Source organism: Athene cunicularia (genome assembly GCF_003259725.1).
Source record: "Athene cunicularia isolate RWA chromosome 4 unlocalized genomic scaffold, athCun1 chr4_part2, whole genome shotgun sequence".
Classification (NCBI taxonomy): Eukaryota; Metazoa; Chordata; class Aves; order Strigiformes; family Strigidae; genus Athene; species Athene cunicularia.
Window position 1 is genome coordinate 7,254,911 of NW_020799099.1, and position 18,504 is coordinate 7,273,414.

The 18,504-nt window shown below is 37.5% G+C and overlaps 1 protein-coding gene across 32 annotated transcripts in view; it reads right to left on the reverse strand.

Moving 5' to 3' along the window:
- The window catches only part of ANK2 (ankyrin 2), a 310,156-nt gene that overhangs the window by 134,180 nt on the left and 157,472 nt on the right, over nucleotides 1-18,504 (reverse strand). For all 32 annotated transcript variants that reach the window (XM_026847415.1, XM_026847414.1, XM_026847413.1 and 29 more), the window contains exons 3-4: nucleotides 6,247-6,345; nucleotides 4,635-4,733 (exon numbers count right to left, since the gene is read on the reverse strand). In XM_026847415.1, the coding sequence (XP_026703216.1) occupies nucleotides 4,635-4,733; nucleotides 6,247-6,345 (198 nt within the window). The remainder of the gene's footprint in view (nucleotides 1-4,634; nucleotides 4,734-6,246; nucleotides 6,346-18,504) is intronic.

An 18,504-nucleotide genomic window follows, 5' to 3' on the forward strand; every position in this document is an offset into this window, starting at 1 on the left:
ACTCGTTGAGAGGAAGATTACAAGAAAGAATTACTATTCTAATGCACAGGCAACAACTAAGAATAAGTTGGGGGTAAAGAAGTGATCCAGCTGTGAAAGAAAGATGCCACTGGGCTCAGTGAAAGTGTGAGGAGAGTGGTGCAGTGAGAGTGGCAAGTGGCCAATTCCACAGTTCTGCATAAAATGAAACATTTTGATGCCTGCCGTGGACTTTTTCTGAATTCCCCACTAAAACTCAGAAGTACCTAGAGGATCACCAACACAAGTGAATACATATTGCAAAAGATTACATCATTCCATGGGATGGCCTTGTTCTGCTCTGCAAGGAAATGTAATCAAAGTTCAAAGGAATAGCCAGGACCAACCCCAGTAGACCCGTTACCTGCTTTGTATTAAGAGTTTGTACCATCCAGACCCAGACAAGATTTTGTATTATCAGTGAGTGCAGCTTGGTCAGATCTATACATGACCAAATATCATTGTCAAATCAAGAAAAGAAATTGCAGAAATTGATTTTTCACTTAATGACACATATTCAGATCTGCTCACTGAACTATGAGCAGTGAACCAAGCAAAGGTTTTATAAATACTCAATATATATTTTCTCCAGCAACACTTGTAGTAAAATGTGATTCTAATTGAGCCAAACAATTGCACACTTGTCAAATTCTAGGTGGATGTATGCCAAAAGAGGACCAGCATCTTCTAGATCTATGGCCCTTTCTGGGGGTGCCCTCATTTCAGCGTTTGCCTGAAACATGCTCAGGGAAGATGTCAGTTCTCAAATGATATGCATGCAAGTGAAAGTGAAGTTTTTCAATTAGTAATCACTGAGCAATTAGGCTTTGTATCAAAATAGAAATTACTTTTCTAAAAATAGCATTGATGACATATTAGCTCAAAAGGAACAGACTCTTTAGAAGAGGAAAATGAACAAAATAACAGCTCTGAAGGCCAACATGAAACTGAAGGGCAAAGCAGTCTAATAGAAAAACAAAATCCATAAAATCAAAGCCCTGAATGCTTAACAGTCTCAGATAGCACAGATGGGGTTTGTAATCTCAGTGGTTACAATGTTTTTAATAGCATTTTCTGACATGATTCTGTTATTTTGTTGTTGCAAGGAACTAGGAAATGAGTGTGGCATTACAGATGTCACTGGTGGTAAGTTTTGATAAAGGCCAGTATTTTTGTGCAATTTAATGATGAAAAGGAAAGGAAAAACAATAACTTGAACAAGGTACAACTGACAATACTCTTTCATCTATCAGTTCATCATCAGTGAAGAAGTTTTGTCACTATGGCAAATTGTCATCACTGGAAATGAGTATGACCTTGACAGATACCAAGTTCTTTAAAGAGGAAGTTATTGAGCAACCTGAGTAACTTCACTGGCATTAAATCACTACCAACAAATGGCATTTAGCAGGCGCCTAAAAAAATAAAGTGTGAAATAACAGAGCTAACAAGGAGAGGATGTAATATTCCCTCAATACCAACAACTCTTCCTAAAAGATTTAAGTAACAATACAGCATCTATTTTGAAAAAAATGGAGTCGAAAGAAAATATAATAAAGATAAACTGAGCATTCACTCATAATTTCTCACTTTCTCATTCTATTGTACCTTTAATTTGTCTTGCTGTTCATTTCTGACTTTCTCCATTAAGCTCTTTCCTGATGTAATTTTTTTTTCTCTACCTTTTCATTGATGACATATCTCCTGACAAAAAAACCTTAGTATCTGAGTAATCAAGCATATTCTGTTCAGTCATTCTCTTTTCCTTTTTCTATATAACTTAGTATTTTTCCTTTTTGACCAGCTGTAGTTAGGTATGCTTGAATCTTTCTTGACCTTTTATCATAAATCACGTCTATTTTTCATTAATTTTGAATGTTCTGGTTCTTCTCTTTGTTTTGTTAACTTATTTATTTTCTATGACATATGTGATTCTTCAGCATGTCAATGCAATCTTGAGTAGAAAGGCAGCATTCATTATCCTCATTCCATTCACAAGGAGTAAATAAGTTACTTTCTTATTTAATCCTCCAAGGGAAGCCTCTGGCAAAGCAGAATTAGAACCAAATTCTTAGAAGTCTGCTCAGAGCCCTGACTGAAAAAAATACATCCTTTACATCCATCATATAGGCAACATATGTTCATTCATATTCAAATTACTAGCTACATGGGAACATGTGCATGAATGTTCACACACAAATAGTATTCTAAGTGCTAAACACTATCAATAAATATTACCCAAGTGCATTCAACATTTACCAAACGCAAGATAGGTCTAGGTCATGAACCTCTCTCTCCGTGTACAGTTGTTTACTGTTGTGCTCATGACAGTGCTTTGACCAGGAAACCATATGACAGAGCAATCCCTGCAAAGGGACACCTTCCACTGGAAACATCCCCTCAGCAGCAGCAAGAGCCTCTGAACATCTCCTCCTGCTTGAAGCAGCTATTATCCACCTCTTCTGGAAAAGCACAGCAGGCCAGAAAGACAGACCCTAAACGTCCTCACAGCTGGATCACCCAGCGTTAGGGATTCACCCTCCCATTCAAGTCAACAGAACTTGCTCAATTAAGACAATATGACACAAATCCAGGAAATGTATCACAGCAGTTTGAATTCATCCTGTCTGGAAGCAACTAGTGAGGCAGTACTGGGGAAAAAATGTTCTCCATTGGATTCATTCAATTAATTCAAGTAGCAAATGCCTGTTAACAGGTCTGTGTACATTACACAGAACAACCAGAGCTAACAATAAATGCATTTAAAACTAGAATATTGTATAAAATAATACCTGTGAGAACAATTTCCGATTCTGGTAGTTGTTGTTTACTTGGGTTTTTTAATTTAGAAAGCTTCATTTATTTTTCCAGCAAACGGAAAAGCCTTTATGAAGACTTTCTAAGGGATCCTTCATGAAAGTTTTCATTTTTCCAATTGTTTTTCTTACCATGCTCAAAGACATGAATAAAAGGCATTACTTTATCTTCTTATACATATGGAAAGGCTGATACATGTATGAAATCATCTGGTTAGGTCATTATATAAAAGGAGCTCTCTAAATTTTTGAGCAACGGAATTACAATATTTCTTATCAATTTTTTAAATCTTGGTGTCAGGCAGCTTTAAGATCTTTTCCGTTTCTCTCTCCTGTCTTAAAATGCAATGAAGGTACAGACAAACCTATTCATTTTATAAACCTATTTGCTCATCTCTTGCTCTCTACTTAGTTTACACTGTCCATCATAAATTTGTAGTATCAAACAGCAAAAAAACCTTCCAGTTCCAGCTTCCCAAGTCTGGGCAAGATGTGGAGCTAGCTTGACTTTGGATGGACTGTGACAAATCAGAACCTTTTACAAACTTGCCTGTGTTTCTAATGGTCAGGGAATGTGCTACAGAAGAGGACTGACATCTCACGCAGGCCCACCTATGCTTCCTAAAACTCTCTTCAACCAAGACAGTTCCCAGTTGCACTGTTAAATCAGATCACTTTCTTGTTCTGCTCACGTATCCCAGCAAGATCAAGCTAAGGGCCATTATCTTGCCTATAGACAGTAAGTGCTAGGAAAATTTAATTTGAAATTAATTGATCTCTGAAGCATGACTTGTTTTTCTCATCATCTTAGCTTACACCGTTACTGCAAAAATGGTATTTGTGGCCATGAATGACGCATTAGGACACAATTTGAGCACTGTTAGTAAGCTCGATGATTTACTTTGAGAATGTCACAAGCTGACTAGATGCCTTACAAAGATGCGGTTTCTTTATCATATATAGTTCTCATCTATACCATCTGTTCAGTTCTTCATAGCTAAGGCAGCATTTACAAACATTAATCAAATTATCTGATAAATTCTTCCTAATCCTAAACAGAGAAAATAATAGGTATCTAAAAATATGCGTTAAGATAACTTGGTCAATTAATCTACGCTGCTAATAGTGCATCTGTTTGATAGAGCAGAGGAGACAGGGACAGCTTGGAAAACAAACCATCATCTAAGTTAGTCTGCAGAATGTTGGTCAGTGCGAATCTAGCACATGTTGTTACACCTCTGAAATCACAGCAGGCAGGCAGCTGCCACCTCAGCCTCACCCAAAGCAGGGAGAGAAGTTGCTTTGCCTGCCAGAACAAGGTGAATTTCCCCAAATCAAATGCACATTCCAAACTTCTGATTTAAATTCTTTCTGATCGCATAAAGAATGAGTTCAGAAGCATGGAGTAAGATATCTGCAAATTTTTAGCCAACAAATAACCATGGAAAGCAATTGTATAAATCAAGTCTTCAAGAAATTATCTTCTTCATTACTGCTCGCCAAATTCAAACGTATGATGTAATATTTCTACACTTTGAAAAATTTCTGAAACAATTTATTAAAGCACACTTGGAATTTCTAAAATATTTCAGTCGACAACAATGCAAGTTCCTTTATCACACAATGAGTAAATAATTACTTCAATTTGTTATTTACTTTTATTCTACTTACCAATGAATGCTATATAAGCCTCAATTTGATTGATTTGTCAGGCTTGAATGTTTGGACTAAGATCTCAGATCTAACTTATAAAACCTCAGTGAACAACTTTTGAAGAAAAAAGGAAAAAGAGCATCATACCTGAGATTGTGCATTAATGTTGGCTCCTTCCTTAACCAGAACTTTGACAACTTCAGTTTGTCCTGCTAAAGATGCAATGTGCAGGGCTGTATTCCCCTTCTGTTATAGAGAAGGCCGGGAAAAAAAAAAAAAAAAAGACAAACATTACCCCTCTTCAGGAATAGTTTCAACCAGCAGTTCTTTATAACATTCATTTTTTGAATATGATTTTACCTTACAAGTTCCATGACACTCCATAAACATCACAGGGGATAGAACTGGTAGTTGTTGCAGCTATGAAGATTTCTCGAGTGGTGGTGTAACATTAACATCCTAACTTAACTTTTGAATGAAATTATGGAATGGCATTGGGGCATGGGACAAACTTTTTGGCAAGGTTTAGTACAGGCTAACAGTTTTTTTCATTCAGGTCCAGAGATCATGTCCTGTAGAAGGTAGTTGAAATCTATAAGTCCTAAAGTTCAAGCTGTTTATCCCATGTAAAATGAGATTTCCCAGTACAAGACCCAAAAGGAATTTCTGACTGGTAAGTAACAGACACTAGCCTTTTAAACACAGAAGATAAATAATTTTTTCTCTTCTCTAATTGGCATAAAATTAAAATACATATTTTTGAAAGGCATTAACCTTAAGGGATGCACTGCACAATAAAAATAATCCCTCACAAAACAGTGGCAGTGCAGTAGACCACTGCTTTTGTAAGAGCCTTGTATTTTTTCCAGGCCAATCTTTCATCCTGGGAGCAATATTTAAATGGCTTTATTAAAGAATCAAGGTTCATAAAACCAGAACAAACCCCAAAGTCTTATGTAGAACCTGGTGGTTCTATGAACAGCTTCACTGAGGGGTGACTTAAAGATGTTTTCGAAGGAGGGAACTTCTGGTTTTCCATCAATGATGGAAATCACAAGTTCAGCAAGAAGCTCTCTGAGCTGAGGACCAAGTGTTAACATTGAAGGAGATCCTGTCCATCAGAAATCATTAAAACTAAGAGAGCCGCAGGGACACAGTGGTGGTAACTAAATACAAAGGCTGGGCACAGCCAGCCAACCTAGACACTAGGAGTCAAACATGACATCATTCAAGCCAACAAATCTGGCCCATCAGAAGAAATTTACCACCCATAGACAAATAAATACACTGACTGAATGTTTTAGACATACGCACATGGCTGCCTGTGAGAAGGCCAAAAGCAAAACAATTTATCACACAGGGGTTTTTCTTCCATTGTGCCCTTGAGTGAAAAGGCTCTGGATATGATACAGTCAATTACCATTTTCCACAGATCTGAAAAAATTACTATTTTGAGCTAGATTCACTACCTCTATAATAGGGACCTGTCATTAGAAATGATGACAAATCTGGCATTGTTAAAACTTTTTAGTGCTTCCCCTGTAAATAGATTGAACAAATAATAATCCTTCCCTCTTCATTTACTACTAATAAGCTTCAACAAAGAACATAAACTCACAGGCCATAATAGAAATAACATTTTTAATATCAGTGAATTATTTATATTATTATCTTATTTTGTACTTTAATCTTTTTTTCTCTAAATTTCTCTCATGTATTTGACTTTTTGTGTATAAACTTACAGACGTGCATGAATTACCTTAGTGGCAGAATCCACAGCCGACCCTCTTTCCAATAATTCTTGTACCAGTCCCACATGGCCTTCTTTAGCCGCCAGGTGCAGAGCATTGAGTCCATTCTGTAAGCACAAGGGCCATATCAATTACAAATATCAGTTCTGAAGATACACATTCCTACCTTAGCCTGGTATAAGAAGAAGATTAGTAGCTGGATTACTATCACATCTCTTAGCTGACTGTCTACATTAGTCAGATATTTTGGACTTGGCTATTTAAACCAAGGCTCTGTGTGACAAACTTTTCCAATAACATTTTTCTCATAGCAACAAAGACATCATAACAAACCATTTTTTTGCAAGTATCCATAAGAGATTCCTTCCTTTCTGACAGTTTCACATTTCTCCAGACTACCACCTTGGGTATCTCCATGGAGCTCATTATTTCAAAATTTGAGGGCATTATCTGCCTTCTCTTTACTGTAACCTTATCTCATCCCACTGAGGTATTATCAATACAAAGAAATCACACGACTTAGTCAAATTGACACAGGATGTGTCTATTCAGTCAGGATTATTCCAGGCTGATGCAGCTGTCCTGAACCCTGGACTCTCCTTTTCTGGGATAACTGGTATGAAACAGAAAACCAAAAGCACAAGTAAACCAAAACGGTTCTCAATTACACGTGGCTTGCAATTTCTTTTGACCCATGACTTAGTACCTCTGCTGGTTTCTGATGAGCAAGTCTCTAAACTTCAAGGTTTTGTAACCTCACTCAAAAAGGAAAAGAAAATTAATGAAATAAAAGCTAAGATTTTCAAAGAAAGCAACCTAAGAAAGTTAGCATCTAAATCCTTTGCACATTAAATAGGAATAGGATACTTTATCTCTTATAAATTCCAGCCATGGAAACTGTATCTTCCTCTTCCTTGTATGCCTGTTCCACCCATGGGAAAAAAATAAAATGACAGTCTATTGTAACTGAATCGCCAACCTATTTTTCACAATCCTATGGTATTTTTCATGGCACACCAGGCAGGTGACAGCAACAGATACTGCCATTGCCCTCAAGCATTCTCCTGTTTTCCATATTGCAAGTGTCATAAGCAAGACTCAGGTATTTAAGTAACTTGCAGCAAGTTTAGCACTGTGTCATTTTTGTCACTTGTCTCTAAGCAGTTGACAGTCACTTGAATTGTGAAATAAATAAGCAGCTTTCTGGTCTTTCATTTGTCCATCCACAGAGGCAGTTCAAGCTTGTCATTCCCAGTAGGATTTTAAAGCACTTAGCACATCATGGGAGGCATTTAATGGGAGTGGATCCAACGGCTGCAGACACAGCAATCCAAATGCATTCCTGAAGTAACTCTATTTAGTTTTACATTCATGTAAGCAGCACAGGCAGATTTTGCGGTCAAATTCAGAAGGGTGACCATGAGAAAAGCAAACGAACTGAAGGAAAGCTACAGGCACAAGCTGCCAAAAGAAGAATAATACCCTTAGGGAGCCTAGTAGTTAGGAAATGTTAATCAGAAATGTGGTTTCAAATCCCATTATGTGGGTAAAGCAACAGCAACCAGATCTTCCTTACTGCAGAGGAACACTCTCACTACCCATCTGCAGAGCCCAGGGGTGGCAATAGTGCCATGCCCTAAGTCAAGGATAAATTCTTAGCCAAAATTATGTGGTGAAGTTGACCATAATCATCAAGATGAGGAACAGTGCACATTGCAGGCTGAAAACATCTCAGAAAGCTATAATCTTCCTTGGTTTTGAATCTCAGCTGAGTACTAAATAACCATAATTACCACCTACAGTGGTTGAGATAGCTTTGAAATAGTATTTTGAGGGGAAATACAGAGTATTTTTCTCATGGTTTGAGAACAAAGACCTGTTCTCATATCTGACCTCACAGATTCAGTCATCAGCACTTTCTATGAGAGTATGAATGGTAACTTTGACTCCCTACAGTTGTACACAGCTGATGCGTTGCTATGACATGTTATTAAACTTCATCTTTTGCAAGCAAACTAAAGTCCACAAGCATCAGAGATATTGCAGTATTACATGGTCCACACAAATTATGCACCCACACATGCCTCTGAATGCAGAAAGTTGAGGGGAAGCTTCTTTTTTAGTTTACCATGTCCCAAGGATGGACAAAGCAAGGCTTGTTCCAGCGTTTAATCAGGAGCAATCTCTTAAAATACCTGTATATTAATATATAATATATATTATATATAAAATACCTCTACGACACATATCTAACAATACCACATTAAGCAGCTGAAAGCTAATATTGTTGCACAGATTATGTAAGTTCATTTGCAACATGTGGCACTTTTTTATTCATTAAAACATGAGCAAAATGAATACATGAGGTCCAGTAAAAAGGTTACAGAAAGAAACTATAGCCTAAATACAGCTCCTCCTGTCCACATTCAAATTCCGTAATTCTTTATTTAAAGTAAGCCGGAGCAAGCAATAGCAGAAGCAAGCACTGCACTGCAAATGTTGAGGGCCAGTGTGACTGAAGCCTTAAAGCAAGCTTTGTTCCTCCATAATAATCAGAACCAGCGCTGTAATTATTTTGCAACCCACATGGCTGATCCCTGCTACTTACGGTGACAGAAGCTCAGATTTAATCAATGCAACTCCTCCGTTCCTATCAATTCAATTCTTGTATTTTAGACCAACAAAGGTTTTTGACACTTCCCTTTTTCTCCCCCATGCCTACCAAAAATGGGGGGGGGGAATGGGATGATGAAATTATTTGTCTGCTAAGCAAAACTGCACAGCATACGGACTGTTCCTCCCTACAAAGCATACATATACCATAACCACCTTTCTTTCAGAGGCTCATTTGTAATTCTAACTCTAATAAAAGAATATAGTACCAAACCTTCCAAGCTTGGTTCTTCAAATATTTCCCTGCCTGATTCCTCAGTTCTTCTTCTCCTCTACCACTGAGCTAGAGACATCTATATTTTACATCCCGTAGAGCGCTACAAATGTGCACACATACCACTACAGCTCACAACACTTATTGTAGTGTCACCCTACATATTTTCACCACACCAGAAAAGCCCACAGATTTCTTGTACATCTTAGAAAGCACCAACCTTTTCTAAGCCAATCAAAAGTCAGTCTTTTTTTTTTTTCCCCCCCCCTTAAGACAGACACTAAGTCTCACTACTATTGTCTTGAAAATCACCCAAGGAAGTCCATGCTACTTCTGCCTTTGTATTCAGTTGCTTCATGGAGTGATCCTCATGCAATGGAAGTTCTTCAGCCACTACCAAGTTCAGTGTCAATCCTGCTGTGTCATTTACTCCTTCTGGGACATCACCCAGATCACTGTTACATTCAACAGCAATAATGGCTTATACTATTCCTGCCTAACCCTGGCATACCAAAGCAAACTGACCCCACAGAAAGGCAACTTCTTGGCAGATCAACCTATAGTTCAAAGAACATTTTAAATCAGACAAGTCAGCACTGCTATCCGAAGTGCTTCTGCTGTTTCTCCTGTCCTTTCCTCTCCTCTCCTCTCCCCATTTCTATCCCTTAGCCATCTTTATGCAGATCAGGTCGCTCAACTGTTCAGTATGAGGCTGCACATATGCTTCTGTCAGCACAGGAGAGAGCATGGAATGGAAGCATGACCGCCAAGCCAGGGCAAGGCCAGGATCACTTCTACTGTAGCGGTACTGACTTATTAAAAAGACAAAAAACAGCCCTAGCAGCTGTCTAGCATTACTGCAGCTTTGCTGACAAACTGCATACCAAAGCTGCAATACGGGCAGAGTGCCAGCTTTTACACCCTCCCCTCTACACTCAGCTGTGACAAGTATATAGACAATAACCTGGTAGTCCTAGAAAGCCTTACTCACCTTCTGCTGGTGAGACTTGACAAGAAGTATAAGGAACATCAAAATGTACAGATGAGTGAAACAAAGCATTTGAAGGAAATGGGGAAAAATTCTTTATACAAGTGAACATTTTCTTGTGATACTTCAGTATACAATGGTCTTGGCACTAAAGAAAACAACCTTTGTTAAATATAATTATTCTTGCTTCCCTTAAATTTACTTCTATTTGAACATATTAATTCATTAGGTACTTAGTATATTTAAGAACATAAGGAAGCAAGAAAGTATATTAACAAAATTAAGCTGCTTCTTTATGCTAAGAGTCTGACCCCTTATAACTCCCATCAACTCTAATGGAAGTTGGGATACCACAGTTTCCAGGAATATTTTCAACATTTAGGTTTCTAATTATTCTTGCCTTTGCCACACAATGTTAGAATGGTATTTAAGCAACTTATAGAGAAAACATCATGAAAGTCAACAAAAATAAAACAATACAAAATTCTATTTTTTTAATGTTTCGACATTCTCTTGGAAGCATGAAATGCAATGCACTTTTACCAAGTTCTTTTCACTGATGCTGTTTCACAGGCTTATACAGATAACAGATCAGTAGCAAAGCATAAGTTACAAACACAATGAAAATTAAAAAGCTACTGTGACTAACCCTGCATAGTCATGCTAACTCCTTTACATGTTTTGCCGGAGTTAACAAGGCATATGCACTCACCAGTAGAGTCTGAGACTAAAAAGTAATATCAATAGTCTTTGTTAAAGTCAAATACTTTTCTCCATCTCTTTAATAGATGTCAGTCTAAGGTTGTTGATTGTCTCCTCTGAATAAATCTCTTGGGGAAGTAAAAAGTGCATGTGGGTCAACCTCTTTTCAAGAAGGATTTGAGAAAGGGCACATGAGAGAGCTGGGCATGGCCTTTTCAAGTCGGAAGGTTTGTTGAAGTTTTTCCCAAAAATACCACCAAAAAAATAAAGTGAACAGTTGAAAAACGAAAAATAATTTCAGATTATGAAAATTCTCCCTTTATGTTGCTTTATAGCCTGTGAATTCATGAAAATGAATTAACCTACCAAGTGACATCAACATGTGATACTGTCGACCTCATTATGACCACAGTGCCACTTCAGTCTATAGTTAGCACTACTGGGGCTGTTAGCTGCTTTCCATTTGGACTAAAGGAGGGAGTAATTAATAGCTGGTGCTCTGTCCCACTGTAACTGAAGCAATAAAGGCACCAATCAAATTATAAAGAAGCCAACAAAACAAGAGCAAAAGCCAAACAGACCTAAGTTTTAAAGAGCCTTGGAGCTGGAGCCTTCCCAAAACTACTTAATATTTGAATCCTGTTCTGATCAAGGTATCAGACTTCACATACATTCCTTGTGAATACACGAAACGTCTTCAAAACAAATGCCAAAATCCATCAAATTTTTCCTTCCAAAAAAGCAACTCTATCACCATGAAAAACTGACAAGCCTCCTAAGACAAGATGGGGAAACATTACTTTATGTTGCATTTTGGATTACCAATTCTGTTTCAAGACACAGCAGACAGCTGATGAGCCCTTAAACTTGTCAGATTTTTGGGTCTAACTTCTGCTAGAACTATGGGCTGCACAAATGCATATGGTAAAACTAAAGCTCATTTTGCTATTCAACATTTTGAACACTGATTCAGAACCAAGTTGTTTTCTACCGCTACATTAACCAGAAATAGCAACCATGTCCTGAAATAACTACATTTGTAACAAGGAAAATAGCTTTAGGGGAATCAGAGATTTCCAATGGCTATCAGTTTTTCATCCTATAAAAAAATCCTAATTACTGATATTTTAAGACATGCGTTAAAACAGGGGAATTTTATCCGCAGACATTTCTAACTTTCTCCAGACATAAAGAAATAGAAATGATTTATGATTTCAGAATAAATGCTTGTGCTTGAATTCAGATTAAAGTAAGCAATTCCATAATAATTTAACTTGATATTACAGTAGCATTCAACAAAGCATAATTAAGCCATAACTAATTATTAACTATATTAATAACTGTAACTAATCCCTGCATTCAGCATATCCAGAAATGCTAAGTTTCATCTGCTTTTGAAAACAGTTGCATTGGGAAAAATACTTCGATTATCTATAAAGACAGATCTCTATGAAAACTCAGGATCTGAGAAACAAACGCTAAAACTGAAGAAAGCATCTTTTTGTGTTATCTCTGTTCATGAAAACTTACCTTTAATATTATGTACTGTTTTCTGAGATGGCATTTAGTCTAAAAATAGCATTATACTAAGAAAAATAATCCTGTATATACAAGGCTTTGTTTTTTAAAAAGCATTCAGATATCTTGCTCTTAAGACAGCTGCAAGGCAACCATGTAGACATCCCATTCAAACACCAGAATCAGAGTTTGCAAGAAGCTGAAGTGCCTATTCGTGCTCAATGGATGGTGAGGGCTAAAAAATTGGGATCCCTAGTGCTGCTGATGTAGAATGCCCATCTCAGTTCATTCTTTGTACTTGGGAACTCCCATAATCAAACACAAGCCAGTGCACAGAGAAAAGTTCTTTCTAACATGGCTGAGACAATCCAAATTAGAGATTAATTTAATTCATAGATCTGAAGGGGTTATGTTAGCATTTTTTGTTTTCTACTGTTTGTCAAGAGCTTGAAATAATTCATAGAGTCTAGAAAATTCCTAAGTCAACCCAGATGTCAGGTAAAATTACTTCATTAAGTCATGTTAATATGTGATTTTTCTGTTTTGCACACTAGTCAACTGCTTTTTTACCCCAATAAGTGCAGTTTTAAGTCCAGCTTTGATCTTAAACACAGATTCTGAAAGTTGGTGCTGTTGCCATCTACATTCCAGGAATGCTTTATCTCCTTCAAGCCCGTAAGAAATCACGCAGCACCCATTCTGTTGTTTGCATTCATCTGGCTCTATTTTCACTTATCCGGTGCAAGAGGAGCTTCGCCAGCCAGCTGCAGATGGGAAGCACTTTCCACAGGAGACAAATCTGCAGCAACCCTGGTCATATTCCTCCCATGGCAAGCAAGAAAATATGAGCACTGGAAAAAAAAACTTGTAATGTTTCCAAGTAACTATCATATTAACTGTGCTCTGTCCTGGGGGGTGATCAGTTTGTTAATATTGGTGCTTACAATAAAGACATAAAATTTGCTGTACCTATCTGAATGTAAGAACTTAAGTCTAGATTTACTCTCGCCTAACCAAGGAACTTGAAGTTTGCCAGGTTGTGTCCTATGTAACTTGGCAAATTTCTTCTTGACAGTAGGCCTTTTAATGGAAACTTTCTTCTAGACAGTAAGCCTAGACTCTTTCTATATGTTTTCAATAAGCAGCACATGGAGAGCCCCAGTTCTTATCCTGCTCATCATTAAAGTCCTTGGCACAGACAACAGAATTCCTCTCACTTTTGTGTCCTAACTTCCATTTCACACATGCCTACTTTAATCATATGTTGCATTTCTTCAGCAGGGAAGCGAATGTCTCAAAATATTTTAGATTATTTAATTTTCTTTTTTTTTTTTTGAAAATAAATAGTGGCCACAATTGTGGGGTTTTTAATTTGTTTTGACATTTTTTCCAGTCTGAATGCCAGCATGTAAGTATCAGAAAAGGAGCAAGAAATTTTATAAAGTCTTTCTTGGTGGTACAGATAACAGTTGGATAGTATAAAGCTCCAGGCTCAGGAAAACAGCCTTCTTCAAACTAGCACTTAGCTGCATACTTAAATTCATTGAGACTTAAATTTGAACATGTAGATAATTTTCCACAGAATTAAGGATTTGGAGTTCTTGAGAATACCAAGAAACTTTGAAAATCTATCCCTCATGTCCCAGACTCCTATGTCAGGGCTGTCTCTCCATGCCCCCAGGCAAGGCGACCCAGCAGAGCTGACGTGCAGTCTGCGTGAGGCCACCCTGCAGCAGCCTGCGCACCCCACACCACCTCCTGCCCGCAGCCTTCTCCTGGTTCCATGTGGTGCACCATGCCCCAAAGACACACCCTTGTCTGTGCGTGTTGGTTTTCTCTGGGTGAAAGCTCCTGAAGTAACGTGAATTCTGTACCACACACTATTAAAAGAGGGATTTTAACTTTTTTAATTTTTCGAGCACAATGCAATGAGTCAGATGTGCACAATGTGGCTGATGGTCTGAGACAAGGCTTAAGCGATCAAGGTTTGCTTGGGTATACTGGGGGACTATGAGGAGCAGCAGCAGCACCCCCCAGCACAGGCTTTCCCTGATGCGTGAGGAGAGTGGTCACTGCACCAAACATCCTCTGAGCTGCTCCCAGGTCTCATGTCAGAGAAAACCAGCTGCTTTACACCAGAAAGATTAGGGAACCAGGATTCAGGGGTGAAACTGGGTAGGCAGGTCATTTAACAGCATAGGATGTTCCCACACATAGCTAAAGCACAGAAGTTTTTCTTATAATTGTTATGTGCAGGGATATATGAGTCTAGTAGAACTCATATATGTCATGTCTCGGCCCATGAAGGGAGGTCGGAACTAGACGATCTTTAAGGTCCCTTCCAACCTCAACCAGTCTATGATTCTATATGGGAGTATAACCAGGGATACCACACCAATGACACCTTTCACTAAGAGCTGCTACTCACAGAACCCTTGCCCAAGACATAGCACAGTTGACATATGTCAGGAACAGCATGTTCAGAGTCTTCTCCTCTGGTCCCTAACTTTCCCTAAATACCTGAAAATTTTTACCAAGAACTCTTTCTCTTTACAGCTTTTCGGAGTCAAACAGAGAAAACCGTGCTGCCAACAAGCTGAACCTGATGCTGCAGTCTATGAAGGTGAACAGTCTCTGAGGTTTCTGTTTAGGTGGTGCACTGAAATTTTAGCCAATCTCATGATGTGTGAGTTACAAAACAGAGCTTATGTGACATTTCTACTGATTTATTGATTGTAATGTTACATAAAAACAACCCTTAAGCAATTTTACTTTCAAAATTCATAGCCTTTGTCCAGTTAGTGGTGATTTTGATTAAATCTAGCTAAGAGTTAGGGGAAAGTTGGACACCATACAGCCTGGCCTTTCAAGTCCCCCTTCAAAGAAATGCCACTGAATTCACCAGAATGTCAAGACACTTTTCAGGACTGATGCAGACGCTTACTTGCAAACTTATTTCAAGTCATGGTTACAGTCCTATTAAATTTGATTATACTAGTCACTTAAATAAGCATTGCAACTGTAGGTCCCTAGGCTACGAAGCAAAAGTAACTGGATTTATAGAACAGTCTTACAAGAGAGCCAAGCTAAAACATTCTATCACACTACAGTCATATCAATGGCAAAACTTTAACAGTGTATTTTTACAGCAGTAATAACTTTACTGAAAGGGGAGGTCATATGTTATAGATATGATTGACCACTGATAAAAACATATTTAAGTTTACAGTTTTCTGAAGCAAGGTAAAAAAACCATGGTTACTCTCTACCCATGTGAGGGCGATCAGAATTGCACTACTAATTCAAGTGAGCTACAAGATTCTAATCTGCTTGGACATAAATTAGCTAGTCAGCTAAAAATACCATCCACTGAATGTTTACTTACTGGCTGAGATCTCACAAAAATAGCAAGGGAAACCTCAGACTTCCGCACCTCAGGTCACAGGGGATCAGGTGCTTTGTGTGGGCTGGCTAAAGAAATTCAATTGGCTGACCGTACTGAGTTCAGCATGATAAAGCAGTATATAACATTTCTATAATGCCCAGACTGCCCCATGCCCTTTCTACTGTGAATACATATTTTGAATTGGATTTGATCTTACTCTTGGTGAAACAATCACCTCTACAGTTCCAGCAACTGCTCCTACAGGAGGAGACTGTCACTGCAGTGTGCTAAACTTCCACCTGCTTCCTTTGAACTTCAAAATGAAGAAGTGTTTTAGAATCCACTGAAGATAACTAACTACACAGTTGTGAAAAATTCCTTCTGAAATTTTATGAAGGCCAAGATTGGATTTGGGCATCTGGACAACCAACAGATCAAGAAAGTCTTCATTAGAACTGATCCACTGAAGTAAAAAATGCACCAGAAATGCAAGACTGGTAAAAACAGTGCAAAAATCTTTCTTGAAATAATAGGTTTAGGGTACACCACAAGTAAGCCAAAGAAAGAAGATGTATAAATATTACCTTTGAAAAAACTTACTACAACTCTTTCTGCCCCTTTAAAGCGATCCCCTTACAGGTTTCTGAAGCAATTCACTAATAATTTTCATAGAAGTGACTTCCAGTTATCAAAGAAGAAAACAAAAGGTACATTTCTTCACTGAGGGTTCAGAGATACAGTAATTGCAACCTAAATTCCAAACATTGGGGAATATGCTATCAGCACCACTGGCAGGGTACTATTCCAGAGCATACTGCTCAAAGACTTTGTTAAAATTCTTTCAGAAAAATTAAGACTTACAGTTTTACAGGGGATTATTGCTCTTGCCATCAAAGAAAACCCATGTTTTCATAGTTTTTATTTGATACCAAACAAATCCACAGCTTCTAAAACCCCTGGTCATACCAGAGCAGGAAACAGCTCAAGCTTTCATTCGACTTAGATAACCTTGGTTAGAAAAAATTCAAAATGCTGTTTCAACAGGCTTTTTTCCTTCTAGCTGCCCTGAAAAGCAATTTATTAGCTGTCACAACTTAATGGAGGCATAATATAATTTCCTTACTAATTCTAAAGCTAAGTACAGATTTCCTAAATATTTTACTTATTTATAATAGGTATGTCCATGGCAACTAACAGCTCAGCTCCTGGGCACAATTTACATTAGTAGCCACAACTGTGTCTCAGGATACAGTAAGGAAATTATTTCTGATCTTAATCTGAATAGTAATCAGAAGAGATAAGACAATATATGTGTTTTCTCCATACAAAACCTAAAATAGTATTTTTAACTTCAATTTTTGCCACTATCCAGTACTTGTATATTCCACATCTACATATTTCACAAAGGACAGAGCAGCTCCAGATATCTTATACCTGAAACATCCTCTGCCAAAAAGAGAGTATTTTTCATTAAATCAAAACGTAAAAGTAATGTGAATAACGGGGAAGATTAGATTCATAATGGAATTATTTTTCTTTTCTTCAGTAAAGCACATACTGTCCATCATTTTTCTGTCTTTAAGTTATTAGGTGATACTTAGGTAATACTTTTCACCACAAAATAGAAAAAATTTGAAGAATCTAATTTTAAGAATATTGTGTACAAGCAAATAATATTTTGGTTCTAAAGTCTGTTTACTAAAATATTAACAGACTGATCTGAATAAAAAGGCATGAATAAAATCCACAGATAATGTGCAAATTTACCTATTTATTTTGGTATCATCTCTCTTTGGTATCCCATTCCCCCAGCATTCACATTAATTTAATGAGCAAACCCAACAACAGGCCCTGAAAACTAAGCATAAAACTGAAACCGGAGTCTATATTTTTTTTTTATTTTGGAGAAACATATAACAACATATTGCAAATAGGGCCAGGATAATTTCTGTAAGAACAGTAAAAAGTTTGTTACAAATTTAGACCCATAATTTCTTTTTTTCAAGTTAGTGCTATTACTATCATATGAATGAGAGCATGTCCTGAAAGAGTACTCTTGCTCTAGGCATGATAGAAACCCCAGACTCTAAAAATGTCCCCATGCTACAGGGCTTAAACATAGCACACTGAATATGAAAAAAAAAAAAAAAAAAAAAACGTTTACAAGAAACTGAAAAATGTTTTGCAATTTAACTTTGAAATCCACTCAAACACTACTGCATTCATCTTTGCAAATCGTTGCCTGAAGTCTCTATTGGCTTCACTTTTCATATTATTCAAGCACACCTTGCTTTAAAACTTTCAACAATGTCTTCACATTGCTAAAGATACCATTTTTCATACATGGCTTTCAACTTTTTCCTTGGCTCTGCCAAGGATGCTAGTCCACACTGTCTTTTAGACAAATGTTTGCAAAAAGAAATTTGGAACATTCTTTTAAACTAACCCCTACATCTATGAAGATACCAGAACAGAGGTCTTCAAAATAGCTTTGAGGAAAAAAAAAAACCAAAACACTGAACACCCAACACCAAAACCTGGCAGCTGGTAATGCTGTAGAATTTATTAATTATAGTCACCTCACTGCCATCCTCTGCTCATCTGTCAAACTGCTGTAATACCTATTGCTCCTCAACCCCTACTTGCAATGCAACTTCTCTGGAGAAAGGCGTATCTTTCATTAAAATGAAGAACACCCGTTACATGGGCATGCCTCATTACAATTAATAAATGGATACAATAGATAAACAGCAATAACTAACAGAGAAAAAAATATGAGTGGTGGC